Source organism: Amphiura filiformis, chromosome 18, assembly GCF_039555335.1.
Source record: "Amphiura filiformis chromosome 18, Afil_fr2py, whole genome shotgun sequence".
Taxonomy (NCBI): domain Eukaryota; kingdom Metazoa; phylum Echinodermata; class Ophiuroidea; order Amphilepidida; family Amphiuridae; genus Amphiura; species Amphiura filiformis.
The window spans coordinates 31,800,064-31,827,498 of NC_092645.1; the positions used below are offsets into that span (position 1 = coordinate 31,800,064).

Consider the following 27,435-nt stretch of genomic DNA (forward strand, 5'->3'; position numbering starts at 1 on the left):
ACGGTATCTACCTAGGTCCCCTAAGATGACTTCATCAATGGATGCTACCTGCCTAAGTTGACTTCATCATTGGGTGCTATCTGCCTAAGATTACTTCATCAATTGATGCTATCTACCTAAGATGACATCATCAATGGATGCTACTTGCATAATACTTCATCATTGGGTGCTAAAGATGAACAAAAAAAAACAAAAAAAAAAATAGTTTAGAAAACTTGATGCAAAACATTCTAATATTATGTTAAAATGTTTGGCAAAAATATGTTGGATGGTATATCAATTGAATTTCAATAGGCCTATGATAGTGATATTGATTTGAAAAAGATTAAAATTGATTATAAGATCAGTGCAGAATAGTCGGATATGAAAATGGAAAGTTACTATACACGATCCGTGAACTGTGTCTTTTTGAAAGACTCTTCTTGTTTCATGTAAAACGTTTTGGTTTAAAAATCATTCATTTAAATATTACGAAAACGTATGACCCAAACCAAAACACGTTTCTAATATTTTAAAAACATATTAATTTTGTGTTTGCTGCAGTGTCCGGCAAAGCTAGTGAAGATTATCAATGGATCACCCGTCAAGACCATGAAGACAGCTCACTTTCTTTTTAAAGGAATTTTTACTTTCAAATGTCATGAATGTCGCCCTCTGTTGATGTGATAAAAATAGCACACATAGCCTTTTTGAAGTCTACTATAAAATACCGCGCCTGCATCTGTATACATGATGCGCTCTTGGAACTCCGACAGTGCATTCGCCAGAGTCTACTAATTGATTGTCGCCATTGCTACTTCGTTGTTGTTGGGATTGTGAAAACTTCGTCAAAGAAATCGCCATCGTGATTAAAATGATCTTGTAAATACCGTAAGTTGAATTTGAAATGCTATGAATATACTTAACATTATGGTAGATAGTGTAATTGAAGAGGTAAGGTAGAATCTTACAGGGTTTTGTCGATAGAGACAAAGAGTTTGCTGAACTTGCTGTCAGATCTTTGCCAATTACATACATCGAATGTATGGAGCCGGTATATAAACCATCTCCATACAAACAAGGTAATATCAGGCCGTTGCAACTCATAGATATTCAGATTTTATTGACAAATACCAAATATAAAGGTGTAGTCAATTACACAGAACAAAAACATATACAATACATTTCAAGATTAACTGTGTACACTAAAATTTTTTTTAAAGGTCTATCAAGTCATGAAATACGAAAAATTATATATAAAAATGCACGATATATATCATCATATGAGCCAGTACAAGAGCAAGAAATTGACCCAATACACATGCGTACAACACCATTGATATGGATAGTCTCCAACACATCCAGTTTGAGACAATCTAACGTTCGTCGGTCCTAAAGATGTTATACTTTCAAACAAATAGTTTGACCTGAGTGGGCCCCGAGACCACAAATGTGTGTTATGAATTTACATATCATTACTACGAATAGTATAAGCTTTAGACATGAAACTTACAACATCTTTAACAATATCATATTCATTAGCACTCATTAAAGTTATGAAAAGTTCATTATCAGAAATATTGTCAATAACAAGAGTCTCAGATACATTCTGGATAAGTTCGTCCCGAAGTTCATCATAAAGCTTACACCGCATAAGAAAGTGAAATTCATCCTCAACTTCCAAGAGATTACATGCTTGACAGATCCTATTTTCAGGAGGAGTTTTAGGAACTGAATATCTACCCTTTTCAATCATGAGGCAATGGGCACTGATACGAATTTTGGTAAAAGCTGAACATGAAGCACGATTAAAAAAGAGCAAATAATTTTCATGCTCAAAAGATGTTTTATATTTACAGTAAGTTCTAAGCTTGGAACTAGAGTTAGATATATATGAAAACCAATTAGAATCATAAACAACTTTTAAGCCAGAATTGACAATATCAAAAACCGTTGTCTTTTTTAAAATATTAGGTTTTTCCCATATCTCACTTTTACCAATCAAAGTACAAATACTTTTTATACCATTAGACCAAGTAAAGTAGTTATTACTATTTAACTTTCTATCATTAAGAAGTGCCTTAATAACAAGAGATGAGTTCCTAACATACAATCATCATTATTCAATTTCCACCAGTACTTTACAGATAAACTAAGCATAAATAATAATAAGGGATAACTTCCTAACTCGCCTCTAACTGCATGATTAGAAGCTTTACGATGGACTCCCAATATCATCTTACAAAGTTTAATATGAAGAGATTCACCACAAACTTTATCACATATATTAATAAAGTTATCATTCTTTAAACTCTTCAATAAAAATGGAGACCAAACTTCGCAACCATAACAAATAATTGGTCTCAAAAGAGAAAGAAATAACTTAAAACTACACTTACTAGAGCTATTATATAAATTTTCACGAATTTTATAGAATGCTTTGTTTGCCTTGTCATAAAGAAGGTTAATAGCCTTCGTGAATTTACCTGACTGACGGAGTAAAGATAATGCCCAAATAGCTATACTCGGCACAAAGTTGAATCATTTTATTACCATAAGTAAAAGAATAATTTGATAAAACACGACCACCTTTATTAAAGATCATAATTTTGGTTTTATCTATGTTAACTTTTAACTTCCATTTTGTACAATATTCATTCAAATTATTGAGAGCATTTTGTAAACCAAGTGCACTCTTTGACATGAGAACCAAATCATCAGCATACATAAGACAATTGAGATTTGAATTATTTAACATGACAGGATCGCAGTCGTTATTAAAGATTGAAGGAAGATCACTAAGATAAATGTTGAAAAACATCGGGCTTAATACACAACCTTGCTTTACCCCGACTGATGTATTAAATGAATCTGTTATTTTATTATTACATTTTATCGAAAAAGAAACAGAGGAATACATATCCTGCACAATTTGAACAAACTTCCCACCTATACCAACTTGAGTTAATTTATAAATTAATGCCTTACGCCAAATAGTGTCAAATGCAGAGGCGAAATCAACAAAACAAACAAACAATTTATCTAACTTTGAAATATATCGATCAATAATAGTTTTTAGAACTAAAATGTGATCTTGAGTACGAGCATTTACGAAACCCTATCTGCTCATCTGGTATAATGTTATTACGATCAGTAAATGACGATAGTCTATTATGCAAAATTAAACAAAATAACTTACACAAGTTACTAGATACAGCAATACCACGATAATTTTTGGATTATTTTATCCCCTTTTTATGAATAACAGTGGCGTGCTCTGTCTCCAAGAATCAGGAAACTTACCAGATAGAAGAATGTTATTAAAAATTTTAACCAAGATGGGTGTCAAATTTAAGGCACCCTTTTTTAACATTTCATTTCTGATACCATCTAAACCAGGTGCTTTCTTATTCTTTAAGGAAGAAATTGCTTCAAAAACTTCTTTGTTAGAAATTGGAATATCAAGTTCAGAAAAAGTATTAACATCGTAGGTTGACCAATATTGATCAATAAAATGTTCAAAGTCAACATCATTATGCTGAAGATTTCGATTCATTAATAAACTAAAATGACTTAACCACTCCTCAGCAGTAATAGAATTATCACCTTTCTTCTTACTATTACTACATAAATCATCATATAATTTCCAAAATGCTTTTGGGTCATGAGATTCCAAATTATCTAACATACTGAAAATACTGTTACGAAATTCAATTTTCTTACGTTTTAGAAGTTTACGATACTTTTTTTAAGAGAGCGATACTCATATGCTAGCGCAATACAAAAAGGTGGCGACAGCGTCGGCTTTCCCTGTGTATTACGGGCGCATGACACCAAATCACTGCGCGAAAGGTGCAATGGTGATGAGTTCGTTAAAAGTATATGGCTACTGGAGACAATGTGGTGTCCTTAGGGACCATGTTCTTCGTGAGGTTGGCATGTTATGATTTAAATGAAAGATGCTAACCTATTAATGACTGAAATAGATATGAAATTATACAAATCGATTTCACAAGAAAAGTAGGCCCTGTCCGAATTACTGCTAACGGAACATGTTTTAATGCTAGTTTTGGCGTTGAAATAGCGGCGTCGGTTTTCAACATTTTTAATAAAAAACTGAATCTGTAAAGTTCCCCAAAATTGAAGCTAAAATGAAATTTCAGTCCTTAATTAATACAGGGATGACGTTAAAAGTGAAAAAATTGTCACGCCTGGTAGAAAACGCCGCTTAAAAAGTTGATTTCACGTGCTTTTCAATGGAGAAGTTATTTGGTGGTTTACGCCCTTGAAAGCATGTTATAAAAATGGTGGAATGAGCTATAAAATTTGGAATTTAAAGTTATTAAAGAAAGATTTCCCTGAAACTGATTTATTTTGAAATGAGAATATTCTATTATATAATCATGAAGCTTTCAAACAAGATTTTAGAGTATAAATTTCTGGAAAATTCGCTGGAAACAGGGTTTGGTACCAAAGCTGGCAATGGCGGCCATGTTTGTTCAGATATACCATTTTGAGCTTAAAATCGAATAACCATTCAACTTTTAAAATTTTTGTTTAAGAAAATGGTATAATAATTGAAAAATGTACAACATGAAATGTGTTTATAAGATACTCTTGGAAACATTTATCCCATCAAAGGTATCCAAGTACCTCCAACTGCCTTATCAATAGCGTTTTAAGGGACGTGTCTTTTTCCTCTCAATTTTAACGAAATTTGGTCGGTATATGGCCTTATTATTTGCAATGCGGCTGTTTTCAATTCTCTGGTGGGAAATTCATTAACCAAGTTTGTGATGAGTTTCTTTGATTAAAGATATTGTAATATCATCAGACATTGGGAGAAAATAAGCACTCAAGGGTGGGGAGGTGTCGTGTCTTTATACCCCTACCCCTAACGTTTCCGACCTAGGCATATACTCGTGCAATGAGATGATGCTTGTCATGGGGGGGTTCAGAAACTTTTGTGCATTTTGCTTATATAATGTGCAACTTAAGTTATTTGACTCAATGTTGTTTAAGTTTAACTATTATGACGTCATTATTGTATTTAAAGATCGGTCAAACCTGCTTTAAACTCTGTTTATATCTATAATTGCTCAAAAGTACCCAAAATGGCGGGTTTTTTCAATGTATCAAAAATTGTTTAGAGAACCCTTATAGGAGATTGGTGTAATGTATGAATTAAAGAAGTGACACTTTTTCTAAGAATGGTTTATTGTTTCCAAAAATAGAGAAAAGTTAAAAAATTCAAACCTCTTGTGCGGTTCAAGGCGCATGACACCAAATCACTGCGCGAAAGGTGCAATGGTGATGAGTTCGGTTAAAAGTATATGGCTACTGGAGACAATGTGGTGTCCTTAGGGACCATGTTCTTCGTGAGGTTGGCATGTTATGATTTAAATGAAAGATGCTAACCTATTAATGACTGAAATAGATATGAAATTATACAAATCGATTTCACAAGAAAAGTAGGCCCTGTCCGAATTACTGCTAACGGAACATGTTTTAATGCTAGTTTTGGCGTTGAAATAGCGGCGCCGGTTTTCAACATTTTTAATAAAAACTGAATCTGTAAAGTTCCCCAAAATTGAAGCTAAAATGAAATTTCAGTCCTTAATTAATACAGGGATAGCGTTAAAAGTGAAAAAATTGTCACGCCTGGTAGAAAACGCCGCTTAAAAAAGTTGATTTCTACGTGCTTTTCAATGGAGAAGTTATTTGGTGGTTTACGCCCTTGAACTTGCACTAACATGGCGTCCAATGGCGTCTCCTGGGCGGGGCCATTTTGGAAAAGTAAAGAAAAATGCTGCTGCCACCACGATAGTACTAAAAACTACGTAAAAAAATATGCGTAGTGCTGTGGAGACTTACTTTAACATGACGTCACGAATATGCTAATTAAAGAAAAATGCTGCTGCCATCTACGTCCACATGTTGCAAGCGTGACGATCGCTTGGCCTCACGTCGACGAACGGAGTTTCAATTCCATCGCACTACGTGCTCTATACTTATTCCATGGTAATATAAAAGTTCTTCAGAGAGTCAGTACAAAATGTGTAAACGTAAATACAGTCAGAGTGTCATCACTTTTTTCTACATCTTACCGCATTCCTTCCCACACAAATGTTGATTTAAGAGGGTCACACGAGTGTTGGAAAGCCACCTGCACTATGGATGTAAAATTTTACGGAGTCTAAATGAGTTAAAAAACGATGAAAATCTCAACATCTCTCAACAAACACCTTCGTAAATTGTTTATTTATGTCAGCATGTTGACTTCCCATCATGCATCATATTGACCTTGGGCTATTCATAACTATGTGACTGCACTTATATGATAATGTAGATCTAGTTCTCTTAGTCGTATTGATATTATGGGTTCTTACGCTCATTTGTGGGTTAGCCTCTTTCGCGTCGTTTAATTAGTTTATATTGGCTACCCGGACTTGGCTAGCGGGATTTATGAACTGTTAATAACGACTGCGACTCAGGAATAAAAGTTCACAGGTCATTGTAGTTCCGGCGTAAAAATCATGTGCGAATAATGTAAACATGGTTTCTTGAGCTAGTTAATCTGTGTTTGTCAGGAATTCTTTTCATTTTTCTCCCGTTTACTTAACGCATACTTACTACCAAATGATTAAGACTGCTCCCTAATATGTTGTGACAACATTAAAGCAAAACGAATGAGTGTAAGTATTGTCTGAGGTTAGATATTAGTGAGGTAAGCATATCAAAACAACCAATTCAAAACTCGTATTCATGTATTTTTAATGTACATGCGTGTGTGAGTAAGGATTGTGAAAAGCCGTAACTCACACATACGATGGGTGTAGCCAATCATCATGCAATAAAAATATTTGCTGTTATTGTTACATTGTCATATACTATACAGATCCTAAAGGTACTTACGTTGTCTCTGGGCAAAATTACGTATACATGGTATAAGACCGTTACCGTACAGGGAATTGTTGAAGGAATATTACACAGTCAAGAATAGGATCCGTCACCCGTAGTTTGGATCACAGTCTCCTGTCCCTGAGACTGAGTAAGGACATGAAGGATATAAAACACTTTTGTCCGAATAATCAGACCCAGAACAAAATATTAATTTCTGACATGATCTTGTACTGGGTCTGAACTGTTTCCATATGAAATCTTGATGGCAAATTGGACAATAGAAGCACATGGTTCTCACGTGACAGCTTTTAAATCCCTATTCAGGTTACGTGAATCACGCTATTGTGGACCATCCTTCTGATACTTGAGTGTTTGGACACACGGAACGGTTTTTTTTTTATCTTTCAGTTAGTAAACAAACCAGGAGGTCGAAATCGTCCTCCTCGCCGAATACGAAAGTCAGCGTAATAGTACGGCACTAAAAACACTTGTGGCAGTTGTGCTGGCGATCCTGAATTTTAGACCACCCGAGCTATATTAAGGTACAAATTGCAAATTTATCATATTAAACTTTTGCAACAAGGTTAAACATGTTTTCAACTGTACAACCATACCTTTTATTCCAACGAACAAGCTTTATTTTGTTCCAAAATTCATGTTTTTATAGCTATTTTTGACGTAAAAGAGCTGGTAACAAAACCGGTGAATCGAGCTCCGAAGTTTTCGCGTAGCACAAGCGCTTGATGTACGCTCGTTTTAACGGTAATTTACGCTAGCGTATCGTGAATTTTAAAGCGCGTTTTGCATGTTTGACATCGTTTTACTGCGCGACACAATTCTGCATTTATTCAAGATTGAGGAATTTCTCGAAAAACGTGATGTATTTTACCCCGTAATCTCCCTCATTACTCAAAGCCCTGCCCTCTTTCACAATCTTTAGCTTCTTGGATATCATCGGAAACAGAGATTAGTAATTAGGTAGGTCACTGTATTTTTAAAGATTTTTTAAATGATTTTTACGATGAAAAAATTGATGTTTTAAGCTTCTTTTCAAAAAATGGTTTTAGCTACAAGTTACAAAAACGGGTAAAAAATCGTTTTTTAGCTTGTTTGATAGTTTTGCTTAATAGTTTAAAGCTTGACTCCTTGGATGAAACTTTTAGTTTAAGCTTGTTAGAATATTAAACCTTGATGAAATAGTGATATTTGAGCCCTATACATGTAGCGCGGGTGGTCTAAATGTCAGGATCGCCCTTGTGCTGAACGTCAAATTGGTAGGTATGCTAGGTGAATTCAAATTTGCCATCAAACTGCATCATTTTATATATCAGATTAAAGCCCTTGAGTAAACAAAGCCAACACTGAAAACCTTTTTTTCATAGCACTTTCCGTAGCAAAGTTACATCTTGTCAAAGATTGACTTTCATCAAAAAGATTCAGCTAGCAAAATTCCCCAAAACGCAATTTCAGGGAACTAGATCTTAGTCTCATTTATGATAGCAGCTTTTTTTAATGGAACTGCTATCAAAATACCTCTAAAATTCCATGTGCGATTGTCTTAATCACCATAAAAAATCATATTTGGGTTAAGTGAAGTATAGAAAACATATTTATGTAGGTTTCCTTCTTCGGCCAGTTGTTTTAAATTTCTATGTAAATATGCATTGACATTGTTGGCGAATTTGGTTGACTAGCAAATGTGTTAACTAAGGTTTGCCTGGCATACCTAAAATTGGTCACTTATCGGCAAGTTATCGCTCACTGTTCAAAATGTGACATCTACACCAATTACAGTCCCCGAAACGGTCTCCTTTTTAGCCGACCTCAATTCGAAACATTTAGTGATAGTTAAAATGTGATCCCCAACCCTTTGGTTACCTTTGGACGAATTTGTAGAAATCTCCGCAGAGTCTCCGTCACTCCGTGTCTGAAATTCCCCGGTACAAACATCGAAAATGTCGCATTTCTCAGTCCCGGTGATGATACAATGTACTATATCCGCATCGCTGTTTTCATACATGAATATAGTGGGTTCGTCTCACACACATAGCAAATTCACTACGATCAAATAGGTTGATGACAACATTTGATTGAATGGACTGCACTGCGCTATGATTAGGCCTACAGTGTCCTTCACCGGTTCAAATCCTTTGTTTGGAGCCAATCGATAAAAGCATGCAGGGCCTCTATAGTACACTGCCGTTAAGTCAACTATATAGATCAGACCATGGTTAAGGAAAGGATGGTCGGATGATGCAATTATGACCAGGGTCTAAGACGATGTGTATGGTTAATAATTAAAATATTATGACAAATAGGCAGGGCTGTAGCTAGGCCAGGTGGCAAATTATATTGCGAAGCTTAAGGGGTATCACCCCACTAAAATTTTTATATTTTTTTTGCTCTTTTTATGATGAAAAAATCATTTATTAAATTTTTTATTTTTTGGTGCCAGGCGGCCCCGCCCAGCAGTGCCCGGCGTAGCTACAGCCCTGCAAATAGGCAATTATTAATGTGTTAAAAAAGTTGCTGACCTGTGGAGTTTTGCAACTGCTATTAGTGGTGCATTGGGTTACATCTACATGTACATTGTAATTTCAACATCATTTGCCTATAGATAGATATATACGATGACACAGTCACACCCAAAAATAAAAAACGTATATAGATCCCTGTACTCCACTGATTTCCTTTTAAATACAATCATGTTAGACTATTAAAATTACCATTTCCTTATCGATTTTAAAAGTTTTTCAACATCATTTGCCTAGATACGATGATAAAAAACATACATACATGTACATTGTAGATCCCTGTACTAGGCTGATTTTCTCCACAACAAAAAATACCATCATCTTGATTTTGGACTAATTACCATTTCCTTATCGGTTTTAAAGGTTTTTCCATCACCAGTTGTGAACCTTTTAAATACCATGTTGCTCAGTCCATCGGGTTAGGACGTGGGCGTATATGCGCTTTGCATAAATGGTGCATGAGCATGTGTGCGCATATCCGAGATACGAGCGTCCATTGGTTGTGGCGCAGCTTGTTTACCAGGGGTTCAAATCCAACGCGAACCCACAGGTTCACGTTACAAAGTTCAATTGAATGGTGAACACACCTTTCAACGACTGTATTCAACCCAACCAGGATCATATCACTTATAAACACAGCCAAAAAAGAAAGTCTCCAGTAGTTACATCCCCATTTAATCAGAGTCTGATGAGTAAGGCAAAATAATTTATATAATATTTTTCTATACACTTTCCTTCAAACGTTGATACCAAATTTGATATAAAAAGTTTAATCATCATGAGCATAGGAGCTGTTGTTTGGAAATTTGTGCAATTTTAAAAATGACAAATTACGAATTGACCACGCAAAATCCAATGCATGGTATCAGCTTATTATGTGTCCTGAAGCAACCCGTACAGGAATCATTGCACACTTGCCTGCGCACAATTGCATTTTGACATGCATGGGTAAACCTTTAACCTGCCGGCCTATTCAGGCGACGTAATTCTTGGCACTCACGCTAGCTCTGCTACATGTATGTGATACAATTCCCTATGTCATTTTTAAAATTGCGCGAATTTCCAAACAACGGTTTCTATGCTCACGATGATTAATCTTATGATATCAACAACCTTTGAAGGAAAGTGTATAGAAAACTATTATATTTATAAATTATTTTGCCATAAACTCATCAGACTCTGATTAAATGGGGATGGAACTACTGGAGACTTTCTTTTTTGGCTGTGTTTATTTCAAATTACAATGCGAATGTACTGTACGACCTTGGATACACAAAAACCAATCACAAATGAGTTGGCACATCATCACACAGTGTACATGGACGTTCGTCACACTGTTGTACAGCTTTGTCCATTCAATTGAAATTCCCAGTATAGACAAATCCAACGAGCCAAGTCATGGTCAGGATTTGGTCAGCCATTTTCGGGTCCCCACTAGCAGCACCAACCTGGTGTTTTGAGGGCCCCATTGTGCAAATAAAAGCCGCCTAACACCTAGAGAAGATGCAAGGACGATGAGGGTTAATAGAATAATATATACAATTAGAGATAATTCCGCAGGTAATCCCATCGCATCTATTTATACATAGTCCTTTTGTTCGCAAGTACAAATTAGTACATCCATTTGTAGCGTTTGATACATGTATGGTGTATGAGACCGCCATAGTTGATCAATTTGCACGCTGGAATTCAATTGGAAATTTTTTTTTCGCAAATATAGGCCTGTAAGTTAATGATTGTTAGCATTTTTTCGGAGAAGTGATTGATCATTTTTATTTAGTTTTTTTTTCTGTATTTTCGGTGGTTTCCTGAAGCCTGATAATCAAGATATTCTGGTACAAGCACTACAAGCAGGTTGCACTCATCATGTGTGTATGTCTGCAATCGTAGATTGAATACAATACAGCTTTTTTCAAAGATAATTATCGTACAGGTGTGAGTGATCAGAATGATATGGTTCAATGCATAGATATCGCATGTGGTTAATCCGATTATTATGTCACTTCAACAGCGATAGACCATGTAGAAGCTGTGTGTTTTGCTGAAGGGAACTGTAGGGCCTATTGTGTTGCAAACTTTAATCATTCTTTTTTGTCTACCTGTGTTTTCGCGGAAGGTGTAAAAGCGGGTGATGGAATGCAGTTTAAAATTTCCGCCAAGGCGAATCATTTCACATTTTGGGTGCATTGTAGCCGACGGTACCCAACTAAAGGCTGCTAGTCAGGTGTAGGAATGCGTGGATTTGGATTCGTCTATAGGAGAAAAACTAGGAGAACCAAAATTGGTTCATACTTCATACTTGTACCTTCCATATCTCATCTCTTGCTGTGTTATGGTTGGCATCTTTTTACTGTCTGATGCAATTCTGCATTCAAGATGGCAAATTTCTCAAAAAAAATGCGATGTATTTTTCCAAGAAATTTCCCATATTTCTTAAAATATTACAAACATCCCTTGTAAAGTTGTTGGTTGGTTATTGGTTGTTTTTGTTGTGTGTGTTTTGTTTTGTTTTTCTGCTTTTTATACAGTGATTAATTTTCATCACTTAAATGTGCATTTGTTTTCCTGACAATTCTGTGGGCTCTGGAAAGTGCTATTTTGAGCCATCAAACTGTGCTTGTTTTTGTGCCTACATTGGTTGTTTGGTTTATGCTCCTGTCAATTGCAGTATATACAGATTGAATGAGTGAATGAATGAATAAAATATGAAAAATTGGTGTGTTTTTTTCAGAATGAATGCTAATGATGGTATGTCAAGACTGGATCTCTCCATATTGCAGTCAAGTACAGACTAACAATGGATGAACGTTAGCAAGCAGGTACAGCCAACCCTGTATATCTTGTACTAGGTTAGTAATATCTGTGCAATATGTAACACAATCTGGTCGATATAGGCCAAAAAAACAGCAAAAATATCTAGTCAAAAAGCAATAAAATTCATAGTTCTTTAATGCTAAACATTTGGTGTTTACAGTATGATAGTCTTATGTTTGTGTAAGGTATAATTTCAACCCTTTTGTATGAATGTTGATCCCTGGGGACATGTTAATTTTTTAACATAGCCTATCTTTTTCTACACATGTTTTCTGCTCTAGAAACATTGATTAGAAGTATATTTCTGAGGGTGCGCGCTAGGCCCTTCTTCCAACTAAACTATATGATGTCATTTTATCTATTGCTAAAAATTCATCTTCAAAGTAAAGAATTTTTTCCCACAATGTAAAAACATGTTTTGATTTTTTGTACCGATAGGATTGCGCATTATGTCTAGCGTTCCACTGGTTTCTTTTGACGTTATCATGGGGTATAACAGTTCTTGGATTAAAGAAAATCTTAAAAAATTGATTCAAATAAAAAAATCAAATGAAATAAATCAATTTTTTTTTTTATTTAAAAAAAATAAGAAAATCATCAACCCTGCAAATTATTGTTTGATTACAAACCACTGAAATCGATGGCCAACAAGTGGATTATTGTCATGCAAACTAATTTATAATCGAAACGTCTTGTTCCACATGTTCTATACTAAACAAACATCTTTCATTTTGACCATTTCAAATTTTTCAGGAAATTTTGTGTGGGTTTTACGACAATACCTCTGCGGTGGATACGGATGATAATTGAGTCAAACATATTCAAGCTTGCCTGATTCATACCTAGTTACGCTAGCAACACCATAAAGGATGGATTCCTTTCTGCAGGCAGCAGGGGTGCTGTATTTTGTGGCTTCGGCACTTTGTATTCTTAGCCTTGCGCTACCGGATTGGGTCGTGTCCGACGAGCACGGAAGAGACTTGAGATTGGGACTTCTGATGCAGTGTCAGAGGATTTACGGGAGAGAGATGGAATGTCAGTATACAGAGAACGGACCAACAGAATGGATTGTCGCAGCTTTTTTAATCATCTGCGGGATCGGGACATTATGCATGGGGATCGTCATGATCGTGTTATCAAGTAAATTCCCAAGATGGAGAAGGTATCCGAAATACATGGGGCTCACTGCATGGACGATGTTTTGTCTCGCGATCATGATGTTCCCGGCCGGTTTTGATTTGCCGTTAATCGGCGGACATTCGTATCTGCTTCCGAATAACGTGAAGACAGGGATTTCGTATGGGTTGTTTTTTACGGGGATCATCTGCACGGTGTTTGGGTCGGCTCTTGCGTTGGGTAAAATGTATTATGACATCATAGTGCTAAGGTGAACGTGACTACATGTGTGATATGTACAGTGCAATTTTCTGGTATGTTTATTCTGATTGGTGGTTTTTGACAAAGAGGATCATCCCCATGATGAAAGAAACAACTTATCAGTTTTTTGATTAAGTTATAAACATTCATAAAGACAAAAAATTCTGGAAAATGACTAATCGGAATAAAATTGTCAGAACGTAGCACGCATGTAACCACATTGATGTACCCACTCGTAATATAAAATGTTGACGTTTTCCTGTTGGCTTGAGTTTCAGCAAATTTTGTTCACTGCCAAGATATAATGCACACAATTATCAGTGCAAAGAATGTGGAAATGAATTGACAATGTCTCTAGTTTTGGAGGGAAATGTCAAGATAAGAAGATTTATAAATGGCTGAAATTTAATCCTATATATGAAGTGACCACTTTGAACTCCATGGGCACTACCTGTCGGACACAGGCCTTTAAGAATTATTTTGATCGGTAACAAAGAGGCCTATATCATGTATTCAGGAATCAGAGATGTGCCGCAAGAATAGTCAGTAAGGCTGATGGGGATTAAGCTTAAAATTGCTCAAGAGATCTAAAAGCTCTATGTTGATTGGTTACTCAGATGATTTTATCATGTAATTAACCAATCAGGTGCTCTGTATGAAAGGTACAGTGCCCATGGGGTTCAAGTAAAAAATATTAGAAACTTGTAAGTTGTAAGTGAAGACAATTCCGAAAAAAGTGCAATTTTTGTAAATAAAAATATATTCTACTTAGAAGAAAAGAAGTTTGTCTTATCAATTTTCCCCTATCGTTATAGCATTTTTGTTTTAAATTTGAAGTTGAAAAGCACTTAGTGTGATTTCTGTTCTTTTGCTATTATAGTATTCTTACTAAAAAGTCAAAAATTGGGGGGGGTTACAAGCTAGATGCATATGGGATACTGATGAGACAAACTTTTTTCCTTGGCTTGTAATAATCATGTTTGGAAGATGATGAAACTACTTTTGTAAATTGTATATTAAAACTAGCTGTGTGTAATATGGCTTTAAAACTTCATAGTTCCCCTGCATTTTATACAAGCTTAATTTGTGTCAATTCAAAACAATCAAAATTAAAATTTGTGCCAAACTGAGCTATTTTTTAGCTAAAGTGGCCCAAGCTTGGAATTGTACGTGCTATTCCAGTTGATAACAATACACCGCCTATGGAAGACATCCATGACCTTAATCGCCAACCATAGACCATAAAGAAGGGTCTACATGTATGCTCCAACACAGTGGGTGTGAATTTCAAATGAGGTTAACTGATGAGTGACATTATTTAAAACCTACACCACCTGTGTGGGAGATTATTTAGTGCAAGGATGTAAATCTTCAGGAAATTACCTGCTTTTAGGAAATTTTGTTTGCATCTTCCCTGTAGAAAGCAGGGTTCGAATTAACCGAAGGCCACCGAGGTCATGGCCTCTGGTGCCCTTAGACTTGGCATTGATGCCTCAGTATTGCTTTCAAAGCATTGTTCAGCACTAAATGGCCTTGGTGCCTTTGCAAAGGATTTGTTGATGGCCTTGAAATGGCTGCCCTTCAAAATTCTTAATTCGAGCCCTGGTAGAAAGTATAGACGAATCCAACTAGCCAAGTCATGGTCAGGATTTGGCCGGCCATCTTTGGGTCCCCGCAACACCAAAAAGCTGCTTAAAAATCAATGTTAGATTCTTTTGTGTTGTATCATCATTCTTTTGTCTATGTGTAACACGGGTGATAGAATGCAGTTTAAAATACCCTCCAACAAGGCCGCATTATTTCACATTTTAGGTGAGATTGAGTCGACGGGGACCCAACTTTGGCAGCCATTGAGGTATGCGTGAAATTGGATTTGTCTATCGGAAACACATTTTCAGGAAATGTTAAAGCAAATTCAGGAAATTATGTCAGTGCTTGTTTTCATCCCTGAAAGTGTGTGTCTTCCAAATAGCCCATGAGAGGGAACAACTGCAACAACTGCTTCTGGACAAAAAGTGTTGGGTGGGTAGAATGTGGAACCAGGGACTGTGAAAACACACCAAATACTCAAACTGAGTGTGGGCAGAGAGTAGAGATTTCCTTAAAATATTCTAGAATTTATGGCTCAGAGTGTTTACAAGAGAACTTATCGATCAGAGTATTTACAAGAGAACTATATAAAGAGATTATAAATCTTATATCATGGAAATGCATTTGACTGTATTTCCTCTCTTTAAAAATTGTATTCTTTATTCTAAAAACAAAAAAACTGTTTTAATTATGTGTCCAAATTTTGGAAAGAAAATGAACAAAAAATCAAGGTTTGACCATTCAACTACTGTCAAAATTAAAAGTTAAGTAACATCTGTCTAAGGTATACTTGACATGAAAGCACTTTTAGATTGAAGCATTTGGACAGATTTATGAAATAATTTCCACAGTTTTGCCTTCATTAGGTCATGGAAAATTAATTCTTGCAATTTACAATACAAGCGCTGCCAGCAGGTTTCTTTTACCTTTAGGGACGACATCGCCGTTCTAGCCACCATTGGATTTTCACACATACTCATGGGGCTTGTACAATTGGTTTTAGGATTTGTGGAATTGTGACGCATCATAAATGTTGGTGAAATCGATCATCCAAGGTATTTTATCAACTAATACCAATAGTTCTCTTCTGGTGCTTCACTTTCAACCTAGCTGTATGAGTATGGATGGGCAGTAGGGGGCATCAAACGCCCCTCATGTCAACCAATTTTTTTTTGTACCTAGTCTTAAAATATCTATTTAGCTCTATTACCAAGAGTCAATTTAAATTCAGTCCGAAGTCGTCGTCTGGGTCCACCGTGAACCTAATCTTTGAGTGTGATATCCTGCACTATGCAGCACAATAGCCATAAGGCAGCTATTCAAATACACATATTTTTGGTACATAATAATGGCTGCCATGTGCTTTACCTCTCTTGTCCTCTGGATATGGGTACTTGTGGTAATGCTGGGCCCCTTTTACAATCCCAAATCATATTATAAGGATGGCACACCTGTTAGGATATATAATATGACAATGTTACAAAACTTAAATAGCTGCCCTATGTACCAAAATGTTAAATTAGACATTGCTGCCATTTGCATATAGACATATAATTTTAGGTTACAAAATAAGGTTATTATTTTGACAAGTGCCTAAGACTAGGTACAAAAAAAAATTGGTTGACATGAGGGGCGTTTGATGCACGCTAATGGGCAGACAACTTCTGCCTTAATTGCAAGCTATATGCTTGTATGTAAACCACTTTATCAGTGTATTTTAATTTTTAATTTTACTATGTAGTTGATCAATATGGTTACTTCAATCAGAAGCCAGAATGTTGCAATTTTGTTGATTTTTTTGTACGTTCAAGTTATCTACCAATATATGTGTTCCTCGACAGATAAGCCAAATAAAGCTGTGTCATTTTGTACATATTTTTTTACAATCATTTTTATGCTTATTATTTGATGATGTGACATGTCGTCGAACCTGTATAATTATAGTGTATTATTTGTGGAGTTAATATTTTTGTGCTTTTCTGGTTTTAATAAAACTGAGCCAAGTCTATACATGTGATTTACAATGTAGTGAAAAGTAAACAATGAGAAGAAAATTTAATTGTAGAGCAACACAATTATGTAGAGAAACCATACAAATTCATGACTATACAAATGTTGGGTCCACAACTTCGCCCTCATACTTTTTAAAATAAGTCGAAAAATTATTTACGAAATGTAAATAGCCGTATTTGTTTTGCCCCTGTGGACCAATTATAGTGTCACACATGTTGCGTTCAGTCACAATGGCTACTTGTGCAAGAAAAGAGGCTGTTTTAAAAGTTGCACCTGAGTCCATATTAGCAGTCAGGTTTTCTTTAACAAACACATGAATAGATCTGGCCTACTGTACAATACATGTATAAATTGTTTGAGAGTTGACTCCTAAGGACTCACATGCAACTTTTAACACTGTTTAAACTGGTCTCTTTTTTTAACATTATGAACCATTGGGACTGAACGCAATGACGCGTGAAGCTATAATTAGGTCCATGTGTAAAACAAATAAGGCTACACACATATTTTTACACATTTGCATAGTTTTATAAGTTTTATAGGGGGAACTATAAGTTGTGGATCTTATAGTTGGACAGCTCCAGGGCCCCCCTTGCTGTGAAATATTAAAACTGTAAACAGGGTATATACATGTAGGATAGATAAATATTATGCTTGCTGCATGCCATGTCACCATCCATGTTCTCCTTATTTGCTACATGTATGTATTTTGTAGATCAATATATTACAATAGCATTTTTTACTCTCAGTGAGTCAGTAATATCACTGCATTGAGAAAACGTATAATATTATGCGACATCTTGAAGTATGCAGGGTTCGGTTTTTGCCGGCAAAAACCTGTTTTTGCCGCAAAGTGGCAAAACTGGTAAAACTCTGTTTTTGCCAGTTTTTGCCTGGTTTAAACCGCAAAATGGCAAAAATGGCAAAAACTCACATATAGTCACTCAAATATTAAAAAGTAACATAGAAAGCTCATAAACAGTATCACAAAACTTTTAGTGAATCATTAAATAGTTTTTTGTCTTATCAAGTCCTTAAAAGGAACAAGTTTTAAATTTGATTTTTGCCACATATCGGTTAAATGCACTTGAGCAATGAAAACCCATACCTTTAATTTCTTAATATGTTATTTATAATTACAAAATCTGACCTTGTTACACTCAGGAAATAATTTTGTAACTTAATAATTTGTTTTGAGATGAAAAAAATGAACTATAGATCACTTTTTAGTTTTTGCCATTTTGCCGGCAAAAACTGGCAAAAACTGCTTTTTTTGCCAAGTGGTTTTAACACAGTTAAAACCGCGGTTTTTCCACCTCATGCAAAAACCTCAGTAACCCTGGAAGTATGTGTGTGTACATATATGTACATGTACACCATTGCTTTGCTTGAATAAACTCTTAGGATTTTAATTAAGCTGTAATTAATTAATAAAATGTGCACTGACGTCACTGAGAGTAAAAAGACTGAAGTAAAATTATTTGGACCCTCTATCTAAATACAGACATGTTTGTGGGAGAGGGTAAGAACTTGGTCACATAAAGACAATACTTCAAGAAAATAAGCAATTGGTAGGACCTGCAGATTAAACCTTTGCTAAATTTGTTTTTCAAACCATTCTTCATGAAGATATCCAAAGGTATTAGTGCTGGCTGGTGGTTTTGAGTCAAAAGGGTGAAATACAGTATTGATAGGACTGGTTTGGAATTGGGAGCATTCCAAATGTATTTTAAGCGCTATGTCCATTGAAATGCATATGGTAATATTGCTAATTTTCATTATGTATGGCTAGCCTGATTCTTTCCCTCACAAACATCCTCATTGAAAGTAAAATGTTATGAGGTTTCATACCATATAATATAATTCCAGTGTGTATTCTCATTAGGTTGAGGCACCATATTGAGCATTAGCTTAAAAGTTATTTGATTATTTTATTTATTTTTCACCCGACTTGCCCGGGTGCAAAAATCAATAAAATAATTAAATGTTCAAAGCTAACGCTAAATAGGGCTCCTCCGCCTAATGTTGCAGTGATGAAACACAGAAATGTTCTTGAAACATTATAAACATCTTGTAAATTTGTTTTGATTGTGGTCAAAATGTTTTAATAAGATTAATGTCTTGTTATGTAAAATGTTGTCAAAATATTCTAGGTTAAAGGGAATCACTTTGCAGATTTTGGACAATTTTGTAAAATTTACAATGTATGTAATTTAATTACACCGACAACCTGTGAATGTGATGTACCGACAGTCCATCACTGCCGGGGGGGGGGGGCACCCAACCCCCATTACATGTATAACTATGCCACCGATAACATACTCACCAAAAAGGAGAATCTTGATGCAAATTGTTAAAATAAGGACTGTTACATTTATAAAATATCTGAAAAAGATGAGGATTTAGAAACGGGTTGGATATGATTTTGAGGTGCAACGTTTGTCAAAAACATCTTTATACTATATAGGAACATTTACAATTTTATGCTCCCATGGTCTGGAATAATTAGATATGCCACTCTGTACATGACAAGTTGACCTCAAATCAAAGTCTAACATATTTTCTATAAATATAAAATAGAGAAGTTCTTCATTGTACATGTAAGAGAAGCTGAAAATATACTCAGTATTTAGGCCCATCAATATTCATTGATATGACATGTTATGTGCTATGCTGTGGATCAGAACTAATCAGTATTATTCAAAAACAAAACAAAGAGAACTTTTATAAGAATAATCACCAGGAAGGTAAAAAATGTGTGTTTGCTTGTTCAACTGTCAATGATCTATAGAAAGTGTGCATGAATTAAAAGTCGATTTTCATGTTTTGTAAACATTACCCGAATCAATTGATTTCCACCAAATTCATTTCAATAATCATGAGACGTGATTCTTGCTTTCATCTTGTTTCAGATGAACATTTTATTTCAGAAAAAAACCAAACATGCATACCAGGGACATACGATTATTCAAAATTAACTCATATACCCACCCAAAAAGAAGTGCATTGCATTATGTACTTGCTCAAGTAGGATTTTGATCACATTTTATTACAAACTTGAATGCGATTCTTTTTTAATTAATGGACCTTTCCATTTTACATTTTTACATGTACAGTAATGGCTATGAAGATGAAAATTTGAGGTTGGAAAGGGCGTTATAAAAATCTGATTCTCATTTGAGGCAATTTTGAGCACTAAAAACAAAATAAGCAGAACCGCATACAATTGTGTAACAAAATGTGCATAGAATGCTACTTGAGCAGACTACAAATATAATACTTCTGGAAAAAAAATGAATCAAATTAGGTGTGTGTGGCAAAACTACAGAATAACCACAAACAGTCAAAAGTCTCTGCATCATCCTATAATGAGGGCAGATTGTTCCATGAACTTGAGTGCGACAGACGAAACTGTGACGCGCATATTGCATGTTTTTACGGGCTTTAACATAAACAGGAAGATATACATTACACGCACATGCACGATCGAATGATCGGCCCTTATGAATATGCAAGAATTCACAGCATACAAAGCATGTACAGGGACTTTGACTGTTGTGTTGATGGATAGTCTGTAGTAGTCTGGCAAAATATAAACACTGCACACAGGGTTCTAGCTAGACGAATTTAAGTGCCGGGCGGAGCGAAGCAGAGCCCGGCACCGCGACGCGTCAGCGGCGCCAGGTTGGAGTCTGAGGGGGGATGTGCCCCCCTCAGATGTTAGAGATTTTAGAAAAAATGACCCTCAAATGACGCTATTTGGTGCATCAAAATACATCAATCACCACAAATGTTCTCTCACGGCCGCCGGGCAATATTTACAAGTGTTGCAACTTTATACAATAATATGTTCAGTCAATGTGAATAAAAATCACTGTCAGAATTAATAATTATCGGGGTCATAGATTCTTAAAAATCCTGTAAATTTGTCAAAACTTACACTCAAAATCGTCATTTAGTTCCACTTTCCAAATCCCGGCCATTTCGTCATTTTTCTCTCATTTTTATTTCGTTTGGGGAAACAACGTACATTCTAGAAAAACAACACGCTGTCTCAGTCTCATTCCTGCTACGTCGTTTCACATCCGGGCTCCTAACAATACGAGCTAGACGTTCTCAAAGCTTTGTGATGGGATGGAGGTTTTATGATGTGATGGCTACGAATGCGTAACAGGTCAGGTTAAATAAATAAAAATAAATAAAATAGGGATTCCCTGCTACGTCATTTCACATCCGGGCTCGTAACAATGCGAGCTATACTTTCAATTGCAATCAGCGGCTGATTTGTACGAAGAAAATGAGAAATATCTGTCTGATTTCTTTAATTATTTGTTTAAGATTTGCAAAATGGTGCAAAACTTCGACTTTGTAAGTTGAAATATTGGTACATTTTCAGCCTAATTTAAGTTCATGTTGCATAAAATTTGTGCCGGGCGGCAGACCCAATTTGAACAATCGAGCTGGGCGGAAAATTGCTGTACTGGGCGTTACCGCCCGGCGCCGCCCACCGTGGCTAGAACCCTGACTGCACACTATTTAGCCCAAATTGTCTCATTTCCTCTCATTTCCAGGGACACAGTTCATTAGCTTCCATGCAACTCCGACAGCACCAAATTTGACCTCAAGTTGTGGGGTGTGATGCATGTAAACATCAATCTATGAACATACAAACATGTTTGGGTTAAAGAACTGTGGTCTTACAGATGAGTTTTTTTTGAGATTGTAGTGATACCCATTGGTTTCCAGTGATTATGGACATGACTGCCACATTAACATAATTTGTCGATTAATGTCATAAACGGTCATAAATTAATCATTTCAAGAGAATCCAATGTTGCATTTGGAAGAAGCAGGCTTTTCAATAACCATCACAACTAAGTACCAATCATTTTGATACAGCTTGTTTAGGTGCAAGTGCTCTTTCTGAATTGAATAATGATTGGAATATGATCAGATCAGATCTAATTTCCAACTATTGTGATTTTTTTTTAAAGGAAGGTTTTCAAAATTGATTGATCGAATCTGATTGGTCTGCGGGCAAGCAAGCAAGCAACTGTTTTGTGTGGCCTTAACAATCATGTGATTAAATTTGCATCAGGGGGCACAATTCATATGTTAGAATGTTGAAAACTTCATCAAGAAAAGTTTATCAATCAATTTGTCGGTCGCAACACATAGTGGCGTGAGTGATTTTCAAAATTTTCTGTTTCACATAGTGGTGTATAGGTTTAGAGCTAGCTATTATGTTATAATAGTTATTCCTTGTTAACTATTGAAGATACAGTTTAATAGTTTGAACCTTGAACTTCAATATCAAATGGATCGACTCTGTTACTAGTAGCATATCTTACTAGAATGTTTTGCTCTGAAACATATTTTGTCCTTCACGTACGCCACTTGCGACCGATGAATTAAGCTGGTTTGTTGTTTTCCAGTATAGATCACTGCAAACAGAATGGCTGTAAAGTTGTTTAGTTTTTCTGTAGTATAATTTTGTTTTCCATTCTGTCGTTAAAACATTTATAAAATGTAAAACAATCATAGCTAGATCAGTTTTAAATTGTAAATAAGATACTGTGCATATATTATTATACAGAAATGAAGGTGCATGTTTATATTGTAAATCTATTGTAGTTTTAAAGATATAACTCAGAATTCAAGAAAGGGAACTGATTTGGTTTTGAAATCCAATGATGATTTTTTACCCAGATATATATATTTTCAACTTTCGGTGACTGTAACCAGATTTTTTTTTGTTTTTTGCGGGAAAAAGTGATAACATTTACCTAAGATTTAAGGCATTCCCACCAAAAATAGTGGGATTTTTTTGTTATTTTTGTTCTGACTTGGGCCAGCTGAGGAGGGGAATCAAAGCCCCCCTCGTAAGGGCACTAGGTTTGTTGAGCAGTCCTGACTCTCTGGCCTATATATGTTCAAGTCACTTAAGTATGAGTATGAAAACAGAAACGGGTCACATTTTTTGAAATTTGCACTTTTCATGATAGCACTACTGCAATCCTCTGAATTTTATAAATAACCTTTGATACCAACTCTTACGGCCATACATTGCTCAATTGGTCCAGCAAGGTGAGAAATTGGTCCAGAAGAATTTGAGAAATTTAAGTAAAATAAGTCATCAAAATAAATTAGATTTTAATGGCACATGAGACCACAAAGTTGTTGGGCCAAAATTACCAAAAATGAAATAGGTCAAAGTTAAAAATGCTTTTAAAAGCAACAGTTGTTTCAGGTTTTGACTGGTTTTTAGCAAAAATAATTTGCCAATATAAATAATTATAAGATTTTGAAATGTGCATATTGTCATAGTTTGACTTGATTAATTCCTATTTCATCAATTCTTTGTCTTTAAAGGTCACTTCAATACAAAATGTATCAAAATAATTGGAACCAACATCTTTTCATTTGTTGCAGATTTTTTTCAACATGTTATACCAGTTCAGGCTAAAAGGTTTTTATTAAATATTTGCAATTATAGTTTTATCTTCTCTAAGAACTTTAGGTTATAAAGATAGCACATTCGTTCAGTAGTTACATGCTTTTAAAGGAAGGAAGTGACATATTTGATTGAAAGCATAATTAAGCAATAAATATTTTGAGCAGGGAAGCTATTCAACTTGTGTGAGTAAACCTACATGTTTGAATACATCAATCATCATTTGAATGACAATTATTATAGCTCCCAGATGCAACAACGTATATAAGCTTCAGATTATCAATCACTAAGTTCATATTATGTCCCTTTCTAGTAGTAGCACATAAATAACAATTATTTGCAATTTTACATTTTTTGAAAGTGTCACATATCCCGGTTTGGATCATTTTGATACAGTTTGTATTAGCCAACACCAATTGAATAAACATGGTAGCAAATTAATTATTTGGGGTTTACAGGATCAGGTCACATGTAGCATAATAAAAGATTGTTATTTAAAGAGGAACCCCCATCAGAGCATTCTTCTAGGGTGAACCAAACCTGCCTGGTTATCAAATTAATCAGTGACTAAATTATCTCTGAATTTGACAGGTGCTAATTGATGCAATAACATTAAAACATCGATTAGCACATGTCAAATTCAGAAATAACTCTTTGTCATTGATTAATTTGATAACCAGGCAGGTTTGGTTCACCCAGAAAACTGCTGTGGCAGGGCTTCCTCTTAAACTAGTCCCCTGTCTTGAATTTGGGTTGAGAAAGAGTTTGAGATGCGACTACTGAAATGAGATGAAATAAATATAAAGCAGTCCAGCAGGATTGCTGTGCTATATAGAACACATGGATTTCTGTATTATTATGCTTCTGAGTTTTTTCTGTATTATACTTTTAAGTAAATTTGATGCAAACGTCAAAGATAGGGCCAACCCTGTATGACATGTATATCTCGTACTAGGCTTACGGTATGTGCTGTATTTAGGTTATTTAACACATACAGTATGTGTGACTCCTGAATCCAGAAAAATATATACAACAATTTTTATGATTAAAAAAATTCCCTGTTTACCATATGAAATGGCTAAATCTTAATCCTTGAGTTAACAATATGAGGGAAAATAAGCCCAAAACCGGCAATAACTGCTAAGCATTCAAAATCATGAGAACAAGCTATGAATTTGTACATAATTGTAGTATTTTATGTTTTTAAGTGTAAAAAATTGCGCTTTCCAAAAATTAAAATGTACCTGAAATTACTTGGTCACCCTATGCAAAAAAACACCATAAAAACACACATATAATAGCAGGAAATTTGTTAACATTTGATATCAGAAAGACATTCTTCGTATTCAGAATGCAATTCGATAGGTCTGATGTGCTCTCATGTCCCACAAAAAATGCTGTCAAAACGCTCATTCCAGTTCCCATAATTTTCAGCCCATTTTGAGCATATTTTAGTGCTTTTCCTCTTTTTCTTCTTTTTGAACAAAGTTCCTCTTTTTTCAATAGAGGTCACTCACACCCCTGTGTAGAAGTAGTGATGTACTGCTATGTAAGAAATCGAACCAGCTCTCAATCAAGCGAAACCAGGATGAGCCCTGGGTTTTGATAACATCCCTCTCGAACTTTGGAAGTTTAAAAGTCAGTTTAAAAGCCATCTTCTAGATATCTGCAACAGAGCATTGATTTACGATGAGATCCCCAGCCAGTGGTCATACAGCGCCATCATTCCTATCCCCAAGAAAGGAGATCTCTCTTAACCTGCTAACTACAGAGGGATCAGCCTCTCCTGCATTGGAGCAAAGATATACAATCGTATTGAACAGAATACGCCCTCATGTAGACCCCTTCGTTGGAATCAAAATGGCTTTAGAGAGAAACGCTCAACAATCGCCCAGATCCTTGCATTGAGGAGAATAATTGAGGGAAAGGAATCTACCACTGGCAATGGTTTTCATAGACTTCTCCCAAGCATTTGACTCGGTTCATCGTGAACGCATGTTCGACGTCCTTCGTTCATATTGTATTAATTTATGACAACTCTTCAGCTATTTCATCTTCATAACAGTTCTGAACTATGTTATGCGCGATGCATTGCAAAACATACATGATGAAACGGGGATTTTACTTGAGCCTAGGAAAAGCAGACGCTATCCAGCGACCCGCCTCCATGATGTTGATTTCGCCGATGACATCACTCTCCTTGCTACATCGATCAGCAAAGTCGAATCACTGTTGCAGAGTGTAGAAGCAGCATCCAAGGCAATGGGCCTGAACCTTAATGAAGGTAAAACAAAGACAGTCCTCAACTTGCCCAACATCTCAAATGTAAAGACCATCAAGATCAATGGAGTGGCACTGGAAAATGTCTCTGAATTCAAATACCTGGGGGCATAATGTTCCAGATCCTTTACATGCCTTAAGATGTAGGAAAGCCCAGGCATATACGCTTGACATATAGATTGCAAAAGACATGGATTCAACAACTGATGAAAGACAGAAGACTTCTGATGCTTCCTCCATTTCGTCCACGGGCGACTGATGATGATGATGATGATGATGATGCCGTCCACACCAGCAGTGGGCTGTGTGATAGCTTCTGCTTCACAATGACCTGTCATCTGCGTCGGTTGGTTGTTAGCCTGCTCATTTCTGTCTTGCTTCTTGCTTGCCCATCTATTTTAGCACATTCCAGCCATCTTTTACTTGGTCTTCCTCTTGGTCTTGATCCATGTGTTTTGCCTTCAACAGTTATCTTTGGGTATCTGCATGTCTACATCCTTTCAATGTGGCCAAAGTACTTCAGTCTTCTTCCTGAGATAGTGTCTAAAACTGTGTTCTTTGCCTTGGTTACGTATTTTATCTAGTCTGGTGACTCCAGCAATTCGGCAGAGGCATGCCATCTCGAGTGTCAGAAGCCTGTTTTCATCTTGCTCTTCGAGGGTCCAGGTTACTGATCCATATAGTAATACAGAGAGGTTAAGTGTTTGGTATTATCATGATAATGTTTGTAACTTGGTATCTTGATTGCTGATTCGGTGCCTCCCATCTTCCATCTCCAGATATGGTGGTGCTCAGATGCACAAATGGTTTTACTTGTTCGTTGTTCCAGAATGAGAATGAAAAATTCCAAGATGTATTTCCAAACACAGCACTATAATTAAACATAGGAATTAAAAATTCCATGCTGAGCTTATCTCCTCCAATTGTAATATCTAGTCTGTGGTTATATTTGGAATGCCTTGAACTTGAGTTTTGGCTATTTTTTTTTTTGAGTCCACAGTTGCTGCTTTCTTTGTGAGGTTTGTTCACCAGGGTTTGGAGTTCTTCTGGTGATTCTGCTATTAGAACTATATCATCCACAAAATACAAGAATGTTTATTTAGAAGCCAGAGATAACTGCTCCTGCGTCTTCATTCTAGTTTGAGGATTTAACACATCCCTGCCTCACACCAACTTGTGGAATCAGCATGTGTACTGCCTTCAACAGTTATCTTTATCTGTATGTCTACATCCTTTCAATGTGGCCAAAGTACTTCAGTCTTCTTCCTGAGATAGTGTCTAAAACTGTGTGTTCTTTGCCTTGGTTACGTATTTTATCTAGTCTGGTGACTCCAGGAATTCGGCAGAGGCATGCCATCTCGAGTGTCAGAAGCCTGTTTTCATCTTGCTCTTCGAGGGTCCAGGTTACTGATCCATATAGTAATACAGAGAGGTTAAGTGTTTGGTATATCATGATAATGTTTGTAACTTGGTATCTTGATTGCTGATTCG

At 35.8% G+C, this 27,435-nt stretch overlaps 1 protein-coding gene across 2 annotated transcripts; it reads left to right on the forward strand.

The window, feature by feature from the left end:
- Window positions 1-790: 790 nt before the first annotated feature.
- On the forward strand, window positions 791-15,382 carry LOC140140124 (uncharacterized protein C16orf52 homolog B-like). Of its 2 annotated transcripts, none has more exons than XM_072161959.1 (3): window positions 791-870; window positions 12,148-12,265; window positions 12,984-15,382. In XM_072161959.1, the coding sequence occupies exon 3, from the start codon at window positions 13,100-13,102 to the stop codon at window positions 13,619-13,621; it is 522 nt and encodes a 173-aa protein (XP_072018060.1). In that variant the 5' UTR covers window positions 791-870; window positions 12,148-12,265; window positions 12,984-13,099; the 3' UTR covers window positions 13,622-15,382. The 2 variants fall into 2 exon arrangements, with proteins under 2 accessions (XP_072018060.1, XP_072018061.1); XM_072161960.1 differs by having other exon boundaries at window positions 12,148-12,235.
- Window positions 15,383-27,435: the final 12,053 nt, after the last annotated feature.

Coding starts and splice junctions, on each gene's coding strand:
- LOC140140124 (XM_072161959.1), top strand. CDS start 13,100: ATGGATTCCTTTCTGCAGGCAGCAGGGGTGCTGTATTTTGTGGCTTCG.